We start from the raw sequence: 26,535 nt of genomic DNA, 5'->3' as shown, positions 1-26,535 counted from the left end.
AAATACTGTGGTTAAACTCAAATAAACGAATTGATAAAAATCCATTATTTATTGAATAATTTAAAAAATGTATAATCTTCCTAAATGATATCATAGGTAGGACTGGTGGAGTTATGTCACACATGCAGCTAACAAAAACATATGGAAATATCTGCTCTACCCAAAATTACAATCAACTAATTGTAGCATTACCGCAAAAATGGAAAAGGAAGTGGAAGAGGGAAAAAGTAAGGAACTTGTCTGTCGGCCCTGCATTAAAGACCATAATTGGTTAAAGAAAATTGTGATAAATAAAAAAGTATACCAGTTTCATTTCAGGACCAAAAAATTGACAGCCGTGCCATATAGATTACTAAACAGTTGGGAAGAGATTTGTGACGTACAAATTCCATGGCACATGGTTTATGAACTGATATGTAAAACAATGCCGATTCAAAAAATTCTTGCAACCAATAGAATGTTATTTATATGGGGGATACAACCTTCCCAGCTCTGCAGATTTTCATGCGAAGAGACAGAATCATTAGATAATTTGTTTTGGTACTGTCCATATGTAGCTTGTTTTTGGTCACAGGTCCAGGAATGGCTGAAGAATTGTAATATTTACCTTGAGCTAACCCTGTAGATAGCACTACTGGGTGATCTGAAAAGTCATAGTCAATCGATCAATAATATAATAATACTTTTAGCCCAAAAAACATTTTTCAATTTACAATCTGTAGAAACAATGAGAATAGAAAGGTTCAGAACTTTTGTGAAACATCACAGCACAGTTGAAAAATATAAGGCAAGTAGAAATCCAATATGGATGGTGTTAAGAGATAGATGGGAGGGGTTGAATGGAGCGGAAGGTTGGGACTAATAACAACTAATAACAACAACATAACTAATGTAAAACATTCTGTGTCCGTAAAATGTATATAGGTTGTAGGTTAAGAACTTTTGTGAAAGAGCACAGTTTGAAAGATATGGCATATAGAAATCAAACCGGATGGACATCAGAAATAGATGGGAGAGGTTGAGGGTAGAGGAAGGACAGGAGTAAAAACAAACTAAATAGAACTATTGTAAAATAGACTGTCCATTAAATGTATATAGTATGTATAAACTGGAAGTAGAGGCCTAAGCGTTGTTGTTCACTAGTTTACTCCAATTAGGGGAGGTGTGGTAGAATTAGAAAAGTAATAAAGGAAAATATGTTTAAAAATAGGAATATGTACAGTACAGTCGTGGTCAAAAGTTTTGAGAATGACACAAGTATTGGTCTTCACAAAGTTCGCTGCTTCAGTGTTATGAGATATTTTTGTCAGATGCTACTATGGTATACTGAAGTATAATTACAAGCATTCCATAAGTATCAAAGGCTTTTATTGACAATTACATTACGTTTATGCAAAGAGTCAATATTTGCATTGTTGACCCTTCTATTTCAAGACCTCTGCAATCCGCCCTGGCATGCTGTCAATTAACTTCTGGGCCACATCCTGACTGATGGCAGCCCATTCTTGTATAATCAATGCTTGGAGTTTGTCAGAATTTGTGGGTTTTTGTTTGTCCACCCGCCTCTTGAGGATCGACCACAAGTTCTCAATGGGATTAAGGTCTGGGGAGTTTCCTAGCCATGGACCCAAAATTACATATGCATACATACAGTGGGGAGAACAAGTATTTGATACACTGCCGATTTTGCAGGTTTTCCTACTTACAAAGCACGTAGAGGTCTGTAATGTTTATCATAGGTACACTTCAACTGTGAGAGACGGAATCTAAAACAAAAATCCAGAAAATCACATTGTATGATTTTTAAGTAATTAATTTGCATTTTATTGCATGACATAAGTATTTGATACATCAGAAAAGCAGAACTTAATATTTGGTACAGAAACCTTTGTTTGCAATTACAAAGATCATATGTTTCCTGTAGGTCTTGACCAGGTTTGCACACACTGCAGCAGGGATTTTGGCCCACTCCTCCATACAGACCTTCTCCAGATTCTTCAGGTTTCGGGGCTGTCGCTGGGCAATACTGACTTTCAGCTCCCTCCAAAGATTTTCTATTGGGTTCAGGTCTGATGACTGGCTACGCCAATCCAGGACCTTGAGATGCTTCTTAGGGAGCCACTCCTTAGTTGCCCTGGCTGTGTGTTTCGGGTCGTTGTCTTGCTGCAAGAGCCAGCCACGACCTATCTTCAATGCTCTTACTGAGGGAAGGAGGTTGTTGGCCAAGATCTCGCGATACATGGCCCCATCCATCCTCCCCTCAATACGGTGCAGTCGTCCTGTCCCCTTTGCAGAAAAGCATCCCCAAAGAATGATGTTTCCACCTCTATGCTTCAAGGTTGGATGGTGTTCTTGGGGTTGTACTCATCCTTCTTCTTCCTCCAAACACGGCGAGTGGAGTTTAGACCAAAAAGCTCTATTTTTGTCTCATCAGACCACATGACCTTCTCCCATTCCTCCTCTGGATCATCCAGATGGTCATTGGCAAACTTCAGACGGGCCTGGACATGCGCTGGCTTGAGCAGGGGGACCTTGCGTGCGCTGCAGGATTTTAATCCATGACGGCGTAGTGTGTTACTAATGGTTTTCTTTGAGACTGTGGTCCCAGCTCTCTTCAGGTCATTGACCAGGTCCTGCCATGTAGTTCTGGGCTGATCCCTCACCTTCCTCATGATCATTGATGCCCCACGAGGTGAGATCTTGCATGGAGCCCCAGACCGAGGATGATTGACCGTCATCTTGAACTTCTTCCATTTTCTAATAATTGCGCCAACAGTTGTTGCCTTCTCACCAAGCTGCTTGCCTATTGTCCTGTAGCCCATCCCAGCCTTGTGCAGGTCTACAATTGTATCCCTGATGTCCTTACACAGCTCTCTGGTCTTGGCCATTGTGGAGAGGTTGGAGTCTGTTTGATTGAGTGTGTGGACAGGTGTCTTTTATACAGGTAACGAGTTCAAACAGGTGCAGTTAATACAGGTAATGAGTGGAGAACAGGAGGGCTTCTTAAAGAAAAACTAACAGGTCTGTGAGAGCCGGAATTCTTACTGGTTGGTAGGTGATCAAATACTTATGTCATGTAATAAAATGCAAATTAATTACTTAAAAATCAGCCAATGTGATTTTCTGGATTTTTGTTTTAGATTCCGTCTCTCACAGTTTAAGTGTACCTATGATAAAAATTACAGACCTCTACATGCTTTGTAAGTAGGAAAACCTGCAAAATCGGCAGTGTATCAAATACTTGTTCTCCCCACTGTACATACATACACATACATACATACACACATATACATACACATATGAATACATACATATACATACATACATACATACATATAAATACATATACAGTTGAAGTCGGAAGTTTACATACACCTTAGCCAAATACATTTAAACTCAGTTTTTCACAATTCCTGATTTTTAATCCTAGTAAATATTCCCTGTCTTAGGTCAGTTAGGATCACCACTTTATTTTAAGAATGTGAAATGTCAGAATAATAGTAGAGAGAATGATTTATTTCAGCTTTTATTTCTTTCATCACATTCCCAGTGGGTCAGAAGTTTACATACACTCAATTAGTATCAGTCAGGAAATTAAAGCTTGGTCGCAAATGGGTCTTCCAAATGGACAATGACCCCAAGCATACTTCCAAAGTTGTGGCAAAATGGCTTAAGGACAACAAAGTCAAGGTATTGGAGTGGCCATCACAAAGCCCTGACCTCAATCCTATAGAGCATTTGTGGGCAGAACTGAAAAAGCGTGTGCGAGCAAGGAGGCCTACAAACCTGACTCAGTTACACCAGCTCTGTCAGGAGGAGTGGGCCAAAATTCACCCAACTTATTGTGGGAAGCTTGTGGAAGGCTACCCGAAACATTTGACCCAAGTTAAACAATTTAAAGGCAATGCTACCAAATACTAATTGAGTGTATGTAAACTTCTGACCCACTGGGAATGTGATGAAAGAAATAAAAGCTGAAATAAATCACCAATTTTGTTGTTGGTGTTAAAGTACTCATTAAAAGATGTATGCCTATCACGCTGCGCCTTGGTCCGGTTCTTACGACGATCGTGACAGAAGATCCCACCAAAGAAGGACCAAGCAGCGTGTTCAGGAGCAAACACCGGGAAAGGAACTGGAGAAGTTGGCGATGTCCCAGGTGGGCGAATGGTGGTCTTGGGAGGACATGTTCGCGGGCAAAGGGCCATGGGCAAAAGTTAAAGCCCTGGCGAGAGAGGAGGTACGGCGCCAACCGTGCCGTCGTCGGACAGGCGAGAGGCAACCCTAAGACATTTTTTTGGGGGGGCACACGGCATGGACGACGGGGCTGCTGGAGGCAGCTACAGGGCGAGTTTGTGGACTAGGAGACGAGGCCACCAGGTTACGGGGGCCATTGGTCATGAGGGGGAAGGAGAGTGTAGAGGCACGGCGAGAGGTACTGGGGTGTGTTACCAGTCCGGTCCGGCCCGTTCCTGATCCCCGCACAAAGCCTGTGGTGCGCGTCGCCAGCCCGGTCCGGCCTGTTCCTGTCCCTCGCACCTAGCCTGTGGTGCGCGTCGCCGGCCCTGCCCGGCCTGTTCCTGCCCCTCGCACCAAGCCTGTGGAGCGCGTCGCCAGCCCGGTCTGGCCCGTTCCTGCTCCCCGCACCAAGCTAGTGGTGCGCTTCGCCAGCCCGGTTCGGCCTGTTTCTGCTCCCCGCACCAAGCCAGTGGTGCGCGTCGCCAGCCCGGTCCGGCCTGTTCCTGCTCCCCGCACCAAGCCAGTGGTGCGCGTCGCCAGCCCGGTCCGGCCTGTTCCTGCTCCCCGCACCAAGCCAGTGGTGCGCGTCGTCAGCCCGGTCCGGCCCGTTCCTGCTCCCCGCACCAAGCCAGTGGTGCATGTCGTCAGCCCGGTCCGGCCCGTTCCCGCTCCCCGCACCAAGCCAGTGGTGCGCGTCGTCAGTCCGGCACGGTCCGTGCCTGTTCCACCTGTGCCTGGTCCGGCACCAGTCAGCTGCTCCACGCCGGAGCCAGAGCAATCCGCTCCACCGGTGTTCAGTCCAGCTCCGGCCAGCAGGGCCAGACCACGAGGGCGAGAGAGAGAGTGGTGGTCACGCCCGGAGCCGGATCCGCCTCCAAGGCGGAATGCCCACCCGGCCCCTCCCCTGTTGGGTTTAGTTGGCGCGGTCGCAGTCCGCGCCTTTGGGGGGGGTACTGTCACGCCCTGGCTCTGGGGACTCTTTTATGTTGAGCCAGGGTGTTAGTTTCTATGTTGTAGTTTCTATGTGTTTATTATAGATCGTTTAGATCTATGTTGGCCAGGGTGGTTCCCGATCAGAGGCAGCTGTTGCTCGTTGTCTCTGATTGGGAACCATACTTAGGCAGCCTGTTTTGCACAGTTATTGGTGGGATCTTGATCTGTATAGGTTTGTGTTGGTGAACCTGTTAGACTTCACGTATCGTTTTGTTGTTTTGTTGTTGGTGTTAAAGTACTCATTAAAAGATGTACGCCTATCACGCTGCGCCTTGGTCCGGTTCTTACGACGATCGTAACATTCTCTCTGCTATTATTCTGACATTTCACATTCTTAAAATAAAGTGGTGATCCTAACTGACCTAAAACAGGGAATTTGTAGTAGGATTAAATGTCAGGAATTGTGAAAAACTGAGTTTAAATGTATTTGGCTAAGATGTATGTAAACTTCCGACTTCAACTGTATATGTATTTATGTGTATGTTGTATGTATGTATATGTATGTATTCATATGTGTATGTATATGTATGTATGTATGTATGTGTATGTATGTATGCATATGTAATTATATATATATATATATACATATATATATATATATATATATATATGAGTGTGTGAACTATGCTGAATGGGTGTAGACAAAGAAGAGCTCTCCAGTACGTACCAAAACATTCAACGGCCATTTTCTCAAAAGTGAGGTTACAAGTTTATCAACTTTCAAAGAAGAATGACTTTCCCATTGTTCCTCAACTGTAGTGTATGATATACCATTTTCTAGCTCTGAGTCTCTACTTTTACCCAATGTAAAAAAAACAACGAAATAAACAAATTCTGCTACATAAGACCGAATCGAGCCGGTCGGTCACATATATGATTGATAATGTATGGTTACATTTAATTTGCTCTGTTAACCCTAACCTTTGGAATGACTTTGAAAGCAACAGTGAATCTATTAAGTGGAGATCGCTCAACAATCATTCTCAGGATTGCACATTGGTAATAGTCAGTTACAAATATGAAAGCTGGGCTTGGTTAAAACTCTGGATGGGAGACCAAAGGGTAGCTGTAGATAGATCAACTCTCCAGTAGGAGGTGCTGCCCAGCCTATAGTTTTTTTTTTCTTATAGTGGATATTACGTTGAAGATCTGAAGTTGTTTCAAACATACAAATTCAATATATTTTATACAAGGTTTGTCTATGTTGAAAATTGGTTACCATGATGACCTAATAGTGTGGTGGAAATTCCACCCTTAAAACAACAATGACTATTTTAAAATCCAATGTCTTTTCACGTAGATTCCACATCACAATGTGTTTACAAATTACGTAAAAAAAAACAGATTTAATCAGTTTGTTCCTGTGTGGCAAGGGTCGATTGGTTGTCTCATTGGGTAATTTGAGGTTAATAATGTGCATCTGTCCATTTCACATATGATCTTGTTTACTGTGTAAGGATTTAGCCTACATCGAAGTCTATTTGAAATGTGAAGTGTAAATGTTACATTCAAACCTCAACCCAAACCTCCTTATCAAAACCCCAAAACAACACTATATCATACTAGGCTATATCAATAACAGGATAATGTTTGCTCCACATACCAGCTCATGAATCATATCCTTGATTTAGCCTCCAACTGCAAACACACTAGCAAAATTTGAAAACAGGGCTTTGATTTTCCAAAAGGCAGTATTCCTTAACTCATAGGGAGAATTTTTCCAAATGAAGTTGTTGATATACAGCAGTGCAAAACCTTTATATGGAAATCTACAGACGGACAGAACTGTTGTACAGCAAGTGCCAGCCACACAGCCACATTATTTACAGTAAAGGCTCGGCCTGCTAAATGTCATTCATAATGTTATGAGATCTCTGTGAGTTGGAACAATTCAACGTTATTCCTGTCCTCCAATGCATAACAATGAATGAAGAGGAACCTGAAGGGTTCATAATGTCAAGGTAATAATAAATTGCCTACCTTGCCGTTATGCAAAGTACTATAGCAAGATATAGAGCCAAAGGTAGAAGGGTTTTCAATTTCTAATTCTCAGTAAATACAGCACATAGAATCAGATTTTCAGAGTAGTAGCCTCACCTACCTAACATTTCTCAGAATAAGGGCAATTGAAAGACTGCAGTGAGGTGACATCATTTTAGCAAGGACAAATCCTTCAATGCAGGATTTTCTTCGGGGAAACATATATCTTGATCAAAAATAAATAAACAACTCGATATCCAACAGATTCTGCGGTATCCATCTATCTCAGATATGAGTACAGTAAATGTCCTAATCCTTCTATTTTACCTCATGGGAGGTAAGAGGCACTTTTTGATAGAGTGCTCCAACAGGCTTGACATAAAGTCTTTGACATGGTCAATCTATTATTAAGGCAGGAAAATGTCCCCTTTTTACAGCCTGGTGGAGCAGACAGAGTGCAGTATCAGTTGCAGGTCATCCTAGTCTATGTCTCCATGTTAACTTTGTACTGTGCCATGGCCTCACAGCCATGCAGTACAGTACTGAACGCTATGGACACGTTGCCCAAAGATACATATTATTGGCCCATAGACTTTCATGTAATAATCATACTATTGAGATTTGATCATTTGCTGCATGTAAAATAACTGTGATATCTGTACATGGCCCAGTCTTACATAGCAACTCCAGTAGGGGGTGTCAGGGTTTTGGTTTTTATATTGCTCAAATGTGACCCAGAACATTGCTATTTTCATGCTGTTCACTGGGAAATTAAACATTGGCATATTGGGGTTACTCAAAGACTGGTTTCAAATAATTGTGCATTGATACGCATCTTGTCTGCAGGTAACCGAATTACACCCATTAACAATGGGAATAGAATCATGTTCAGCATTCAAATCCTTAATCTTAGACACATTTCATATACTACCTGTTTATACTGTCTGAATCCATATCAACCTGAGCGTATTATATAAAAGCAATGAGCAGCATGCAGTCCTACAGTAACAACATCTCTAAAGCTATGTCTGAAAAAGGACATTCTGCCACAAGAAGAATGAAAAAGGATGTTGTTGCTGTGGGAGAACGAACCAAAGACATTCTGAAATTGTGTCCCGTGGCTTTGAAAATGTCTTAACCCTGTTAACATTTTAGAGAAGCATCATTATGTCTTACTTATATTCTCTTAGAGTTTAACACTATTTCACCTTTCCAGCAAGATACAGCTGAACAATAGTGTTATGCACAGCAGGTAGGACTATAATGGATCTTGCAAGGTTGAAATGTAATAAGAATTTATATACCATAGAAAGGGCCAATAAACGGTCAATAAACCCTGAACACAGAGACCTGTTCTGTTGCAAATAATATAATAAATTACTTGCTATTAAACACAGTGCTCTAAATTGAAGTAAAATACACAGGCTTATTGATATCTCATCATAACAAATATTCTTGGTACAATTTTATATGCGTACTGGTCTATGAACATTCAATTATCTGGCAACAGCTCTGTTGGACAGTCCTGCAATCAGCATGCCAATTGCACACTCCCTCAAAACTTGAGATATCTGTGGCATTGTGTTATGTGACAAAACTGCATATTTTAGAGTGGCCTTTTATTGTCCCCAGCACAAGGTGCACCTGTGTAATGATCATGCTGTTTAATCAGCTTCTTGATATGCCACACCTGTCAGGTGAATGGATTATCTTTGCAAAGGAGAAATGCTCACTAACAGGGATATAAACAAATTGGTGCACAGAATTTGAGAGAATTTTCTGGGATCTTTTATTTCAGCTCATGAAACATAGGACCAAAACTTTACATGTTGAGTTTATATTTTTGTTCAGCATAGCAGTAATATAACAAATGGATCATGTATACAGTATTTAAATACATTTCAACTCACTGTAACAAATGTATACTGAGAAACAGACTCAGAAAGCAATGCATTTTCAGCTGAATACCTTATTTCGTCATTTCAACATTGGTGCAGGTTTGTTTTCAAGCATCTGCTTTTTTGCATGAAAAGAGATTATCTTTGTCTTTACATAGAGGCCTCTAGGAAACCACCAATCTACAGATACAATGTTTGCATATCAAGACAAGAATTGGGACCGTATGACGCACGTACCTTCCCATCAATTTGAACCAGATTGATAACTTTGAAGTCCAGTCTAATGTAGCACATGCACAAGTAGGTCTCATTACAGAGGTCCCTAGTGTGGGGATATAAATGACATAGAGCACATTGATTAAGTTAGCTGAATTCATTTATCATATCAATTTGAAACAGGGAAAGGGAATATGTATTTTTAAAGCACCTGCTGATCATTTTGCTTATTAAATGGTTCACAAGACAGCAGTAGCGGTGCATGGGTAAAATCACTGCTGAAGCCAAGCAAAACCTATGTTGTGATAATTGCGTTGTTGGCTCTATAACCCCTTCGTTCATATGCCACCATGATATACAATAAGGCCAAGACAACAAAAAGACAACAGCCACACAGTGGCGGTTTTTTTGTTTCATTATAAACCGGGAGAGCAACATCTGTCCAGTGAAGTCCACAAAGCAAATATTGCTTGTAACAAAGAGTTACATGACCTACAGCATGGTCAAGCAATTGAATGTTTTCGACAACTACTGATTTAGAACTACGGCAGAGAGTTACCACAAGTCAGCACAACGACAACAGGAGCACTGCCTCAGCTATTCCAGCACCATTTCAACTTCAACATTTCAACATCATCAAATCAACAAGGCTATCTACATATGCTTAACTTAATACAGTGAAAACAAACTTAAAGATACCAAAAACGATTTAGTCCAATCAATGTTCCTAAATATAATGTGGCTGTCCACTGTACTGATTTATGTGTGTGTATGTGTGTGTGTGTGTGTGTGTGTGTGTGTGTGTGTGTGTGTGTGTGTGTGTGTGTGTGTGTGTGTGTGTGTGTGTGTGTGTGTGTGTGTGTGTGTGTGTGTGTGTGTGTGTGTGTGTGTGTGTGTTTCAGAGATGTTCACAAGTCTTTGAGGTAGAGTCCAAGTCAAGTCTCAAGTCTTTTAGGGCCAAGACTAAGTCAAGTCTCAAGTATTTTAGGGCCAAGTCTAAGTCAAGTCTCAAGTATTTTAGGGCCAAGTCTAAGTCAAGTCTCAAGTCTGCCTGCTGTGGGTTAGGTCTATAAACCTTGTAAATTATTTGAAGAGACTCCCTTGTTCATTAGTCCATGCTTGTATGAAATAAAGCACATCAGGCACTATTTAAATCAAAATAAACTTCCTTTAAAATGTAGACAGTTTACATTAATAAAAGTAACTGTACCGGATATAAAAAAAAGCAAACATAACATTTTAAAGTGCATGGTATTTTGTGGCAGACATTGTCTATATTTCACTTCATTCTGTCACACAAACAGAAAATCTGTAAGTGAGGGAAGATAAATGACAAGTATAAATGTAAACTAAAATGACTGACAACTGTTCAATAACTGCACTACTAAAGTGTTCTATATACCTAAAATATACTTACTGACCTGGACACTTAACAACAGAAACACAATTTCCTGTAACAAGTAGCAAATTACGTCCTGTGCCCTAAGACAGAGAACATTTCTGTTGCAGACAGGTTACATTTCAGAAAGATCAAGTTTGTCAGTGTTCTTGCGCTGAGCCTGGCACGATGAGGATGCATGATGAGGCCTCCATGACTAAACACTCTCTCCACTGGTGCACTGGTGGCAGGCACAACCAGCACTGTCATTGCTACCTGTTTGCGCCTTGGAAAGTCTTTCGCATGGATCATTTTCATCAGAAGATACTTGAATGCAGCGAATAATCTCTGCTCTGACAGATGACTGTATGTCTCCTTTCTTCTTGCTGATCGTGTTGCGGTCGCCAGAGAACAGTCTGGAGGTTTTGGCAGGTGGTTGTTCTTCTTTCTTCTCTACTACTGCTCTCCGTAACGGTGACTTTCCGTGCCTCTGACAAAACAAGGTCTGAAAAAAACATTGTTGCCTGTTCATCCGAGTGCTCAATTCTGACATTCACAAACACCCCCTGGAATCGGAGTTTGAGTGACTGCTGCAGTGCTTTTACTAGACTGACTAGGTGACTAGGTGACGACTGCAGATGATAGTTGAGTGACAGTACACAAGGAAGGGCAGCACTGAGAGTCACCACTTTCTCCCCCTGAGTGAGTTCGGTGGCCTGGACAAAAGGGTCCAAAATGTCCACCAGCTCCAATAGCTGGCTCCATTCCCTTGGTGATAATCACCAGTTGTTGTAATGAATGGGCATCTCTAATCACCAGTTGTAATGAATGGGCAAAGCACTGTAAGCGCTGTTGCCTGCAGTTGGTTTGGATAGCTTCAACATCAGCATTGTACTCTTCACCAAATTCTTCCCATAGGCTGGGGTTATCCACATCATAATCATCATGATCCTTGGTTGCTTTGGGGAAACAAACTGTGAAGGCCTATTTCATATGATATAATCTAATTGATGTTTTATGCCAAAATTATCACATATTACTTCAAATGTATCACTGATTCTTTCCCCAGTGTGTGACCCTGTGAATCTATCACAGCTCAACAGAACTGACTTCAGTCAGGGAGTTTTTTTCTCTTCTATGGCCATGTAATGGGCCGTTACTGCCATGAAGCCCCTCATGGTCCTGTCAGTCCATATATCTACAGTGACAGACACTGATTCTGTCTTCACTAGGGCCCTTCTTATTTTTTTTTTAATATTTTTTTTTTAGGGGGTACTTTTGATTGTAGCCTCTTTGTTCAGTGTTAAGTCATGCAGGCACCTGGTCAACGTGGGCCTACTTACTGGTCTATATTTGTCATCTACCACTGACATGAAATGCCTAAAGTAAGGGTTGTCCACTAAGGACATAGGCAGGTTGCAGGAAATGATCAGGTCTTGCAGTATAGCCTCTGTTATGGCCTTCTGCCTGTGGTGGCCCTGGCTGTACACATGGACACCTGTGGTGGTCAAGAATGAGTCAATGCTGCTCTGTCCTTCTGTCCCTGCGCTGGCTACCTTTGCTTTGCAGTATTCAGTGAACCTGCATATGAACAACATGATGGATAGTTGTTGCTGACTTGAGATAGAAGTACAAGGACACAAACAAATATATATGGTCTATGGGATTTTTCAGCAGAAATGTCCAAGAAGTTGCATGCTTTGAACTATCGTTTTATATTAAGTGACTTCCTAGGACCAGGCTACAACAGAAAGTATATTAAATCTCAGAGTGATATGCATATCGCCGAGATGTAACTTAATAATCTCTGCTAACAAGTAGGCCTAGCTATCTGACAACCCACCTCTTAACCTTTTCGAGAAATATTTGACATTAATACATTTCCAGTTAGCTAAAAGATGACACACAAGAAAGCTAGCTATATCAAGCTGGCATCTGCTAAACCATCTATTATTAGTCTAACCACATTGTAACATTGTTAGCTAGCTAGCCTAACTGACGTTTCGATGTGAGTTTTCAAATGTCGGATGAAGTTAGATGTAGTTGCGCCAGCATCTTTAATGTTAATTCCACAAGTTTTGCAAACAGCATTTCGTTTTTTGCCACTGGCATTATACTGCAGGTTCTTGTAACCAAATGTAATAATGAAAGCCTCACCACCTGATGACATTGTTGCTGATTACAATTGTTTAGCCGTAGTACTACAGTGACGTACAAATGACACAGACGTTCTAGAACGCTTTTCAGCCCTCTGTATTAAACGACTTTCTCTGTGTTACAATGCCGCCTGTTCAATGTTATCTGACAGAATGCACAACAAAAACGTATCCCAGTACTGACTTGCATTGCTCACGAGTCTCTCATCTAGAGTCCAAGTCAAGTCTCAAGTCAATTGATCACGAGTCTAAGTCAAGTCGCAAGTCATTTTCTTTGTGACTTATGTGCGACTCGAGTCCGAGTCTCAGACTTGAGTTTCCATCTCTCGTGTATGTGTGTTGTGTGTGTGTGTGTGTGTGTGTGTGTGTGTGTGTGTGTGTGTGTGTGTGTGTGTGTGTGTGTGTGTGTAGACTACTTGTAGACTAGTTGATCGCCAATGCCATCCTCCTCACTTTCATGTTGGCAAAACGTTCTATGGCTCTATCATACAGTACACTTTTTAGTTTTTTGTTGTCGTAGGCTACCTAGATAAAATGCTTGCAAGCCTAACTTCCTCGCATGGGCAACAATTAACCAGCTAAGTTAGCCAGATAGTTAACGTGAGCCTACTAGGTAGGCTACATCTAGGCTACATATTGAACTTCAATCGTCTCAGGCCAGTGCACAATATATGAATTTATGGTTAGATCAGAATTGCCGTCATAATCACTGGCCTGTACAAAACCACAAGTCCAAATCCCCACCTCCATCCATGGCTTAGGAAAAGGCAGATTTAGCAAGCTAGCTACTGCAGGACAACACCTGTGAGATTCAGGCACTTGTGAATTGAAGGAAAATTATGAAAACAAAGTATTTTGTCTGTAATGTATTTTTCATTATGTGTCGGACCCCAGTAAGACTAGCTGTCGCTAATGGGGATCCTAATCATATATTTTTTGTATTTATTTGCCTGGCTTTCCTTGGCATCCATGAATACACGTCACTGCAAGACAGGCACTGGCCTTGCAAATGCCTGTGGTGTGATAATCCCATACTGATTCAAGAGATAGATTCTTGTTTTTTAAATTGAAGAAACTGGACATTGTATTTGTTATCTTCAAAATCTCAAGCATCAGAAACAACATATTTTATCCCTATCTCTATCAACATCTGTATCTGCTCTTCCTCCCATAGAGAATAGCTTGTGAAAGGGATATTTTCTAATGTTTTAATATAATTAAATGTACCATTCCTATCGCCTGGGGGGTTATCGATCCAAAACCCCAGTCGTCAATGCTCTTTATAATTCTGGTCATTGATTGGGCCGTCATATAGCACTTCATTACTCACTCTTCAATTAATGAGCCATTAAACAGGTGATGGATTGGTGGTGCCTGTAACTCATCAATCCCTAATGATTTCAAGGAATGGTCTGCCAGAGGTAAGGGTATTGCTATAGACCACACTGCCTCTGGGGTGTCTTCTGTGTTCGATGGTTTGATCAGAAGACCCAGGTCATGAGGTTTGAAAGTCACTGAACAGAATATGCAATCCCACACCTGATGCCCTATTAGAGAAGGATATACACAGGGTTTCAGATGTCTCTAATGAAACATACTCTAATCCCTTGTTTGGAACTCATCAAATGCACAATATGACAATTTCCCAACCTTTGCAACTCTATTTATGTTGTAACTTGTCTGACGTGATATAGTCGTGCCGGTTAATGGCATCTAAATCAAATCTCATGAGTAATTACATCCCATAATACAATAGAAATGAAATTTGACATTGATGCGGAGGACACAAATACCCTACTAACAATGCTACAGTAAGGCCAATGGGTTTGGGATGGGCTCATTGTGTTAAGCCCTAAGTAGTCCCATTTTGCAAAGCTGATAAGAGCATGTTATGTAAATGCCTAAAACAAAACCAACAGCCATCCTAATAGACCTCCAAGAGAAACATATGATTTAGGTCTGTCACACAGTCCTGGGCCACGTTCAGTAGGCAAACGTGGAACATTGCAGATAGAAATGTCATGAATAGGGCCAACATGATTCCTCATTCTACATGTCAGAGAGGCATGTAGCTCAGTTGATGGAGCATGGCGTTTGCAACGCCAGGGTTGTGGGTTCGATTCCCATGGGGGGCCAGTATAAAAAAAAAAATTATTCACTAACTGTAAGTCGCTCTGGATAAGAGCGTCTGCTAAATGACTAAAATGTAAATGAAAATGCATGTTTGCTCTACATCATATATTTATATATGAATGTTACACAGAGTTTTGCCCTGCTGAACGTGCTCCTATTGGGGAGTTGTAGCTGTAGCACATATTTGCTTAAAGGTCAGACCAGTGGTTGTTCTTTACAGACCTTGCTTTCATAGAACACATGTTTGTGCATATCCACAGCATTGTATTAGCTGGAACAAAGCAAGCGAGGAAAGGAGGAGGAGGAGGAGGAGGGGGAGGAGGAGGAGGGGGAGGAGGAGGAGGGGTTGAGACCGGCAAGCTGCATGAATGGGTTTCACATGGCTAACAAGAGAACATCAATTGATTGCTAAGAGGGTTACTTCATCTCATCAATCTCATATTTGTGTAAATTACATATGGATTTGCCATTTTTAGAGGATTGCTCTAGGATTAAATCTCATACATTGTGATAGATTATATAAATTGTGGAGGGATTATACACTTCATAAAGCCTAAAAAAGTAACATTGCCACTGTGTAACTTCAGATTGATACACATATTTTTTTATTCAAAGTCCATTAGGTACCAAAGGATATTTACCCCCTATACGCACATGACAACTTGACAACTTTAATTCCTCATTGTCTTAAACAATGCAGACTGCAAGTGCATGGGTATGGGAACTAATTTGCTAAAGACAGTGTCTCTTTTGCTCTCCCTCTCTTTCTCTCTCTCTAATTCTCTCTCTCTATTCCTCTCTCAGTCTCAATAGTATTTTGAGAGGCAGCATCAAACCAGGCTTGACAGTGTGGGAGTGTTAACAAGCATAGGAAGTTCTGAGATTTTCTTCAATAGATCCCAGTTCCTCTCCTGGAGGCGCTAGAAAACAGGCTTGGCATATAGATCCTCAGTAGTGCGTCAATACAAGTGGTAAACACGAACATTTGATGCAAAAGATGATACTTTAAATATATTGGGAACAAGTTGTGCTGTGGGTTGGATCTGAAAACACGTTTCTTACAAGTAGTCCATTATGGGACCCTATGAACACAGCTGAGACACTGACCTCAGGAAAGGTAATAGATACTTGACCTTTGACGACCTCCTCTCTTCTATTTATCTGTGCGTGCATGCGTGGGAGCGAGTGAGCGTGAGTGCGTGCGTGATTGAGGCATTGGTTGAGCTGTGGACCCAATAGAGAGGTTATGCATTCATGCCATGAGGCTATGAAGTGAACATGGAGATAACTGTCAAACTTCAAACTCAAGAAGCATCTTTAATATACTACCACTGACTCAGGATGACAGTACTTCTAGGTCTCAGGATGGCACTTAGTCATCCACTTTGACCTCCTCCTCCAGCAGCAACCCCAACAGCCAGATGAAGCACGACTGTGTGATTTGAGTCAAGTGCACGGTGCACCACTGTGACAGGGCGCAAACTCACAACCTTTCGCACCGTAACACAGGGTACCCAAGAAGCACCATCAATATCACTGACCCGTCTCCGGGACGACAATACTTCTAGGTGTCAGGAAGGCAGTAGTGATGCACTTAGCCATCTGCTGCATAACCATAGGCACCTGAGCAATGGAGCCAATGGAGCAGCTGCACACCTCACTTTCAAAATAGGGGTGCAAATGCATGTACCAGAAAATTATCACGATCCACTGGGTAATCTGTCAGTTTTAATTATTTGTAAGGTTTTGAGCTATTCTGTAATAATATAGATATGTCAATTTTATATATGATATAATAATTAACAGATTGCATTTTGCACCCCCTCCTCCAGTCGCCTCAAGATGAATGGTTTTGACCACTGGAGAGTTTTGCTTACCTCCTGCGTGCCACTGTTTAAGTTAAGTGCAGTTAGAAAACACTAATTGCACCACTGGTGTTTAAAATGAAAAGGCAACTGCAAAATAAAATGGTTTATCTATTTTGCTGTGCTGTTGTTACATTTGTATTGATGGTGTTGGTCCAATGGTGCTGTTACATATAATTTGAGCTGCGTGCACCACCAGCAAATTCATTGTATCATTTCACTTTGCCTGTAGGACCATGATGAGCATGTCTGATTCGCTGTAGTGCAGACTCTGACTCTGAGTAGCCTTCCATCAGCCTACCAAAGGTTGCACCTTAGCAGAAAACTGCCTATCCAGTAGCTCGTAGGCTGTCAATGAGTAGCATGCCAGTAGATAGTGATATTAGACCTAATATTACGTAATGAATTCTGTGAAATATTTTTTCTCCCAAGCTGTTTACAGGTATTTAACACCATTCTCCATTTTTGCCATCTATTAATGAGTATTTTCATGATTATCATGATTATTCTGTTTCTTCACCATTGGTTGTAAGATATGTAGCCTACTCACTGTGGTTGTTGTTCAAAAGGCCACTATTAAACAGAATGACAATTTAACAATAATTGGAAATTAATTGATAGTAGCCTAGTCCTGCAGGCTACCAATTTGTTCAAACCAATATGTTATCTCATCTTAAAAAGGCAAGATTCTCAATGTAGGCTACAGTATAAATTATTTTTGTAAAAAATGTGTGGTTTTAAGAACATTAACACAATTAAGTTATGTATGCAGTGCTGTTCTTTGTTTTTATTCATCAAATTTGGCCTACACAATAACAACATTGCAAGCTGTATATGAGTAGCTTGCAAAAACATGTTTTAGTATGAAATAGCTTTTATGAAAGAAAAGGTTGGAGAACCCTGCTCTAGCCTAAACTGTTCAAATATGACCCATATTACCTGAGCAACATTTTATTATTTCTATTGCAGATTCAGGGCCGCAAGTTATGGATATTTATATAGCTGTCCAAACAATGCTAATTTGATAATGAAACATTTATAATACGTTTGCAAAATTATGTTTATGTGAACATAATCAATTACCAAATTGAAATGCAAAACTCCAGTTTGCATTTTCAAGTTCATAGTTCTTGTTCAATGCCCTGACATATTACACTGCCATATTTAGAAAGAAAATAGTTAAAAGATAAATCAAAGTTCACATTTGTAATTGTACTGCATTATTGTGATTGCATTATTTGTGACAAAAAGAAGATGAAACTTCATGTGCTATTTAAAAATGCTTTTTCTTAAACTACCAAGTACAAAATTCTAATTCAAATCCATTTGGTGTAAAACAATATTATTCCTCCCATTTACTATTTCATTTTCTCAATGTCATGCGTTATCCTGGCCACATAGATCACTGTGGGTGGGATTGTCAGGGGACGAGCAGGATATTTGTAATAGTCACAGAGTTGGCAGGGTTTCAGAGCTGTCAATCCATCTCTATGGGTGGATTTTCAGGGAAGGGGGTAGATTAGTAATCTAGTCATTAAAACACTTTTTCAATATAATTTTTTGTGGCAAAATCTAAGAAAGATTGTTGTGTTCTGTTCATTAATATGGATTCCCCCTGTTAACCCTTTACACTCGTGGGAATTGGCCTATATGGATAGGGCTAAATTAAAATGTTTTTTACAGAATAAATATGAAAAGCATATGGGTAACCATGGTAGCAATGGTAAGGGAACAGTTTCGAGATTATGGGGACACAACAGTTCACCTGACACAAGACTGAATCCAAACATTGCACTGTTGATTTTATGTGCATTTTACATTTACTGTACTTTTCGTCGCATTTGTTGGTAACGAAATCTGAAAGGACTCTGGATACATTCAGTAACATGATAAGAATATTCCTGGAAAATGTGGGGTAGGTGTAACATAAGACAAACAATTATAAGGGTTTGAGTGAGAGGACTAACTGGTGTCTCCAAGTGGCCACACACCTCTCCAAAGTGTGCACAGTTCCTAAGCAATTTTAATGCACATTTATGAAGAAGAGTCTTCAACTATAATGTACTTTTTTGAGCTCTCCTAGCTGTGCCGTTGAGGAACTAGAGCAAGCACACTTGTAATGGAACACAACCCTGCATCCCCGCCATCACACAATTAGTGTTGCTGTTTACACAATCCAAAAACGGTCCATTATAAATTGCAATCTGGGTCAGGTAGGCATCATTTGAAAGCCTGCTCTATTGCCAACATGACTAGCTCAGTTATAAAATATGATGTTAAGCTTTTTTACAATTCAATTCAGGGAAACAGAAAGGAGTCATGAGTGCATTCAGGTGCGTGTGCCGCGGCAAATTGTCTTCATAATAGACAAACATAGGCTCATTCTGTTCAGAACAACCCAGGGTATGACGCCATGTCATCTTGTAACTGTACATCAAACATAGTGATCATAAAAGTCGACACTGTAAATGATCTGGAAATGTGAAGTGCACATCTGAACTCACAGGTGTTTGGCTTGCTTGTATGACATCAAAGCAGTATTTATTATAATCCTCAACGTCTCATCTTTCAAAATACATAGAGTCCAACATGTTAATAATGTTAATAGTGTTAATACAGCTATACTACACAGATATAAGAACAACTTAATGCAAAGTGTTACAGAGTATATTTAAACAAAGCTTACTGTATGCACAAATGGCAAACAGTAAATAACGCTATCACTAGATATCTAAGTGAGCATTTCATTTCTAAACCCACCCTTTAGGAAATCAACTCTACTAACACTGAAAAACGAAGCGATGCAAAATATCACAGGAATCAGTAGATATAATGTACAGTATGTTCTTCAATGGATTGCCTCTTTTCACCACCGAATAGACCTCCTTTTCTGCAAATAAACTTTTTATTGGTGACTTTTCTGGGTTGTTTCTCCGACATGGCCGCCAAGGGAACCTTTTTTGCTCCATGTTTTAGCCCTGACTATGCAGCCTCCAGCCATTTCACTGCTCAGACCTGACTGATTGATCAACGTAAAATGTTCAGTTTCCTCTGGATATAACTGATGTGTAATTAATAGCTCTGTCATCCATTACCTGCACATTCATAGATCACCAGGACCAATATGACAACAGTTGATTCATTTTTTCACCAATATGTGTTGTTTCTATATTTGCGCCCAATTTCTCCTCTTAGAAATTGATTTATGGTAGGTATTACTAGGAGGGTGCCCCGGGGTTATTCCTTAATTAGTCCAATGTTGTTGGTTTTTACTGTTGTTTCATCCAATTGTTCTGTTAGAAACGTCACAGCGTTCTTCAACTCCTGTTTTAGGTTAGTTTGTAGATATTTAGAGATGCTGTTTTCATTTTCTGTCAAACCAGATTTGACAGATTCTGTGGATTTAGAAACATCCCTCATCCATATGAAATGGCTTATAGCACTGCATCTATATGACAGTATCTACTATTATGAAACAGGATTCTTTCCATTACTTTTTAATTTCCTCCATCACTCTGTTTCTATTTCTTCCCCAATTTTCCTCACTTTTGGCATTGAAATAGTGCTCATAATCAATTGGGCCCCAAATATATTCCCAAATGCAGTATATTCATATACATTCACTTCTTCCCCTGGCTGAGACATGGTGACAAGGGTCAGTGACGGTCTTCGAGCTGTAATCAAGGCTGAGTGCCAGTACATGTCTCAACAGGCAATAATCCTCCCCTCTGGCTCCAAGCACCACTAGGTCCACTACACTATGGCCACAGCCACGAATTCTGCCAGCATTAGCTTCACAGTAGCATCACTACCATATGCTCACCTGCTTCATTCCATTCCGGTGATTCTTAATGTACACGCAAGGAAATGACCATGATGAAAATGTCTGCTGTCTGACAAGACTAAGTCTAATGAGATGCGAGTTATGGAAAGCTGATGAGATCCTGAGATAGACATTTACATTTACATTTACGTCATTTAGCAGACGCTCTTATCCAGAGCGACTTACAAATTGGTGCATTCACCTTATAGCCAGTGGGATAACCACTTAGACATGTATAGACATACATATAATACATGTAGGCTACATACGTAGATCAGTGACCATGGGTTGTAACTATACATGCAAGGATTCGATCATATAATGAAACATCAGCCGTCTAATTGAGTGTAATGACATGTTAGCATGAAAGGGCTGATGATGAAATCCAGCGATTTCTATCTGTGATAGATCTGTGGCAACGGGCTGCTGTGTGTGACTCTTCTGACTGTACGTAGAGCTAGAGCCTGTCATGGAGGTCCAGTCTGATGTGTTGTTACTGTTGGAGGTGAGGTGGTCGCTGGGGAGATGTGATGTCTGGCCTGGTAGCGCTTTGTCTCATGCAGACGCCCACAGGCTGACAGTCAGAAAAGGGAGATGAGGAGATAGAGACATATACAGATACAGTGGGGGAAAAAATATTTTGTCAGCCACCAATTGTGCAAGTTCTCCCACTTAAAAAGATGAGAGAGGCCTGTAATTTTCATCATAGGTACACGTCAACTATGACAGACAAAATGAGGAAAAAAAATCCAGAAAATCACATTGTAGGATTTTTTATGAATTTATTTGCAAATTATGGTGGAAAATAAGTATTTGGTCAATAAGTTTCTCAATACTTTGTTATATACCCTTTGTTGGCAATGACACAGGTCAAATGTTTTCTGTAAGTCTTCACAAGGTTTTCACACACTGTTGCTGGTATTTTGGCCCATTCCTCCATGCAGATCTCTTCTAGAGCAGTGATGTTTTGGGGCTGTCGCTGGGCAACACGGACTTTCAACTCCCTCCAAAGATTTTCTATGGGGTTGAGATCTGGAGACTGGCTAGGCCACTCCAGGACCTTGAAATGCTTCTTACGAAGCCACTCCTTCGTTGCCCGGGCGGTGTGTTTGGGATCATTGTCATGCTGAAAGACCCAGCCACGTTTAATCTTCAATGCCTTTGCTGATGGAAGGAGGTTTTCACTAAAAATCTCACGATACATGGCCCCATTCATTCTTTTCTTTACACGGATCAGTCGTCCTGGTCCCTTTGCAGAAAAACAGCCCCAAAGCATGATGTTTCCACCCCCATGCTTCACAGTAGGTATGGTGTTCTTTGGATGCAACTCAGCATTCTTTGTCCTCCAAACACGACGAGTTGAGTTTTTACCAAAAAGTTATATTTTGGTTTCATCTGACCATATGACATTCTCCCAATCCTCTTCTGGATCATCCAAATGCACTCTAGCAATCTTCAGATGGGCCTGGACATGTACTGGCTTAAGCAGGGGGACACGTCTGGCACTGCAGGATTTGAGTCCCTGGCGGCGTAGTGTGTTACTGATGGTAGGCTTTGTTACTTTGGTCCCAGCTCTCTGCAGGTCATTCACTAGGTCCCCCCGTGTGGTTCTGTGATTTTTGCTCACCGTTCTTGTGATCATTTTGACTCCACGGGGTGAGATCTTGCGTGGAGCCCCAGATCGAGGGAGATTATCAGTGGTCTTGTATGTCTTCCATTTACATTTTACATTTACATTTTACATTTTAGTCATTTAGCAGACGCTCTTATCCAGAGCGACTTACAGGAGCAATTAGGGTTAAGTGCCTTGCTCAAGGGCACATTTACGTCATTTAGCAGACGCTCTTATCCAGAGCGACTCACCAATTGGTGCGTTCACCCTATAGCCAGTGGGATAACCACTTTACAATTTTTAGGGGGGGGGGGGGGGGGTAGAAGGATTTTTTAATAATTTCCTAATAATTGCTCCCACAGTTGATTTCTTGAAACCAAGCTGCTTACCTATTATATATTCAGTCTTCCCAGCCTGGTGCAGGTCTACAATTTTGTTTCTGGTGTCCTTTGACAGCTATTTGGTCTTGGCCATAGTGGAGTTTGGAGTGTGACTGTTTGAGGTTGTGGACAGGTGTCTTTTATACTGATAACAAGTTCAAACAGGTGCCATTAATACAGGTAACGAGTGGAGGACAGAGGAGCCTCTTAAAGAAGAGGTTACAGGTCTGTGAGAGCCAGAAATCTTGCTTGTTTGTAGGTGACCAAATACTTATTTTCCACCATAATTTGCAAATAAATTCATAAAAAATCCTACAATGTGATTTTCTGGAAAAGAACATCTCAATTTTGTCCGTCATAGTTGACTTGTACCTATGATGAAAATTACAGGCCTCTCTCATCTTTTTAAGTGGGAGAACTTGCACAATTGGTGGCTGACTAAATACTTTTTCCCCCCACTGTATACCTGTACAGTGTCTTCAGAAAGAATTTACACACCTTGACTGTTTCCAAATTTTGTTGTGTAACAGCCTAACTTAAAAATTGATTCATCAAAACATCAAAGTGGAATTATGTTTTCATTTTTTTTGCAAATTAATAAAAAATGATAAGCTGAAATGTATTCAACCCCTTTGTTATGGCAAGCCTAAATAAATTCAGGAGTAAAAATGTGCTTACCAAGTCACATAATAAGTTGTGTGGATTCACTTTGTGTGCAATAATAGTGTTTAACATGATTTTTGAATGACTACCTCATCTCTGTACCCCACAAATATAATTATCTGTAAGGTCCCTCAGTCGAGCAGTGAATTTCAAACACAGATTCAACCACAAAGACCAGGGAGGTTTTTCAATTCCTCGTAAATAATGTTTTTGCAATTTGATAAATGTTGAATTCAGGCTGTAACACAACAAAATGGGGAATAAGTCAAGGGGTATGAATACTTTCTGATGGCACTGCATACAGTGAAAGAGAGGGGGAGATAGAGACATAAAACCGAGGAGATGATAGAGATTGAGATATACAATGAAAGAGAATGGGAGAAGGGGAGATGTAGACAGAGAAATAGAGGGGGTAATGGAGACAGTGAAAGAGAGGGGGAGATAGAACATAGACAGCGAAAAGAGAGAGGAAGAGATGAGATGGAAACATGCTCAGCGACAGTAGTGATCTCACAATCAATTCACCTCACCTGCACACAGTTGGCTGGCAATGTGCACCGGATCAGCCTAAATATAATGACAGTGATGGATTGAATGAGAAGTGAAATGATGAAGGCATATTTGCGGCTCAACTCAACAGAGGAGAAATGAACCTGTAATCAGTGGGTGTTGAACTTGAGTAGTGCAGTTTGTCAAATCGCAAAGGAATTAGCATTTCAATTGCGCACACAGACACAGAAATACTACTCTCTTTTGCATGTGTCCTTCTGATTACAGTAGGTCAAGTAGCCAACTTTTGTGTGTGTGTGTGTGTGTGTGTGTGTGTGTGTGTGTGTGTGTGTGTGTGTGTGTGTGTGTGTGTGTGTGTGTGTGTGTGTGTGTGTGTGTGTGTGTGTGTGTGTGTGTGTGTGTGTGTGTGTGTGTGCTGGCAGCAGTCATGGGAATAGTTGTGCTTATGCATCCAGACCTTTATAATGAGATTGGGCTGGATAAATCATTTCTCAGAGAGAGACTGAATTGCTTTGTGCTCAAAGCTTCACATTAAAATGGCAGTTCTAATATTTGCAATTTATCAAGTTGGGTGATACCTATAATGTTCCTTTTGGAGCTGTTAACAGTCACCCATCAGCCATCTGCATTTGCAAATCTATTACACACTTAAAATTACATGGTGGCAACATTTGATCAGAAGCTATATTCACTATGCTCCAAAACAACTTCCCAAACGGTTTATCAGACATGCAAACCACCTCTAAACCATAAGACTCACAAATACACTTGAATTGAGTTCAAGAGACGGATACCGACATGCATAACCATGCTCCTCTCACAAACTTTCACAACCTTGTCTACCAACTTGTCACACCAACTATGAGCTACTATGAGCAGCCCACGAGCAGTGAAGATAGATGGGATGGCAGTAGTGAATGAGGAAGCTGCTGCTAGCATCTTTAGGCTGCTTACCGACATCGTCCTCATCAAAAGAGTTCATACAGGGGAAGTAGATGGCCAGGGCCTCGAAGGAGGCCGACAGGCTGATCCGACTCTGCGAGCGCTCCATGTAGAGCCCCGGTGTGGGCGCCGGTTCAGCTGGCTTGGCCATCCTCGCCTGGGCATTCTTCACGCGGAGCACGGCACGCGGCGTCTTGACAGACTTTCACAGACCCACCAGCAGAGACAAAAATATCCCCCCCTTTCTTTCGCTCTCTCTCTGCACTGGAAGGTCACCGTAAATCCGCCCGTATAGATAGGCTTCTCTCCAAAGTTGATAGGTTTCCACAACTTTTGTTTGGTCAGACTGGGGTGTCCTGGTGTGTTGTGGGAGTGTCCGCTCCGAGGGTAGTCGCTGAGGAGAGGAGCAATGCTGTCCTAGAATGAGAAAATAGAATAATTCTGGGGAGAATTGCAAGGAAAAACCGACTCTCAGTTCAGTGGAGGGTGTTGTTTTGTTGAGGAGAAGGTATATTCCTATGTAGCATGGTCTGTTGATGTAGCTTCATCCAGGGTAGGGTTCTCCTGTGCACTGCAATGGCGTCAGTGTCTGTCTGGTTGCTCTGGGTGATAAAGATCGTCGGAGAGAGGCTTTTACTATTTCAACAGCTTGTGCTTGACTCAGTTCATTCACTGGTGAGTCCTTTGTGGAGAAAGAGAGGGGAGGAGGGAGAGCAGGCTGTTGCTGGAATTTTGCGGCTCAGCCAATAGGAAAACCGATGTAGGAAACTGGGTGTGGTTTAGGGCTGTCAGCAGCACTCCCCCGGCACAATGGGGCTGTGCAAGTTTATTACATCCTCTATCCATCTCTCACTCTCACTGGCTCTCTTTTCTTTCTCTCTCTCACTCACCTTCTCTGTCTCTTCCTTTTACTTTCTGTCTCTCTCTTTTCTGGTCTTCCATTTGTCTCGTCTTCTCTCTCTTTTGCTCTGTCTCTCCTCTTTCTCTCTGTTACCATGTTTTCACCCCTCATTGTTCAGCCCGGTGTTACTCAACCACCTCCATGTCAACATTCAAACACAGTGCGTTCACTTTCTAAACGTTTGCTCCGCCGAATAGCACCCCACGTCCACTCATCCGCCTAGCGTCGGCTCTTCCAGCAGCAGCCTAATGTGTCACGCAGCTAAATATCCTTAAAGTTCCTATGCAGCTGTTTTTATCTCAATATCAAATCATTTCTGGGTAACAATTAAGTACTTTACTGTGATTCTCTTCAATTAAAATGGTCAAAAATCTATAAAAATAGCTTTTTAGCAAAGGGCAATTTCTCAAGCAAGAATTTTGCTAGGACTGTCTGGGAGTGGTCTGAGTGGGGAGGGGAAAACTGAAAATTGGCTGTTATTGGCAGAGAGGTTTGGAACTCTCTTTCTTATTGGTCTATTAACCGCATGGTGATGTCACCATGGGAGGCCAAAACTGCATCCCACCAAACAGTCTGAAATTTCAGGCAGTCTTTTCAAATAGCTCTTACACTAAAATGGCATTTTAGTGTAATAATAATTTTCACAATTTCACAGTATTATTCCAACCTCATATTGTGGAAATATACACTGAGTATACAAAACAGTAAGGACACCTGCTCTTTCCATAACATAGACTGACCAGGTGAATCCATGTGAAAGCTATGATACCTTATTGATGTAATTTGTTAAATCCACTTCAATCAGTGTAGATGAAGGGGAGGAGACAGGTTAAAGATAGGATTTTT

The 26,535-nt window shown here is 41.2% G+C and overlaps 1 protein-coding gene across 1 annotated transcript in view; it reads right to left on the bottom strand.

Moving 5' to 3' along the window:
* LOC311133514 (regulating synaptic membrane exocytosis protein 4-like) overlaps positions 1-24,897 on the bottom strand; it is a gene marked incomplete at both ends in the record, with an annotated part of 59,733 nt that extends 34,836 nt beyond the window's left edge. The window contains one exon of the mRNA XM_084167018.1: positions 24,801-24,897. Coding sequence (XP_084023144.1) covers positions 24,801-24,897 — 97 coding nt within the window. The remainder of the gene's footprint in view (positions 1-24,800) is intronic.
* Positions 24,898-26,535: the final 1,638 nt, after the last annotated feature.

The sequence above is a fragment of the Coregonus lavaretus genome, assembly GCF_964263955.1.
Source record: "Coregonus lavaretus genome assembly, chromosome: 8".
In the NCBI taxonomy this organism is placed as follows: Eukaryota; Metazoa; Chordata; class Actinopteri; order Salmoniformes; family Salmonidae; genus Coregonus; species Coregonus lavaretus.
The sequence above is the reverse complement of the archived record's forward strand: the minus strand, read 5'-3'. Positions and strand labels throughout refer to the sequence as shown.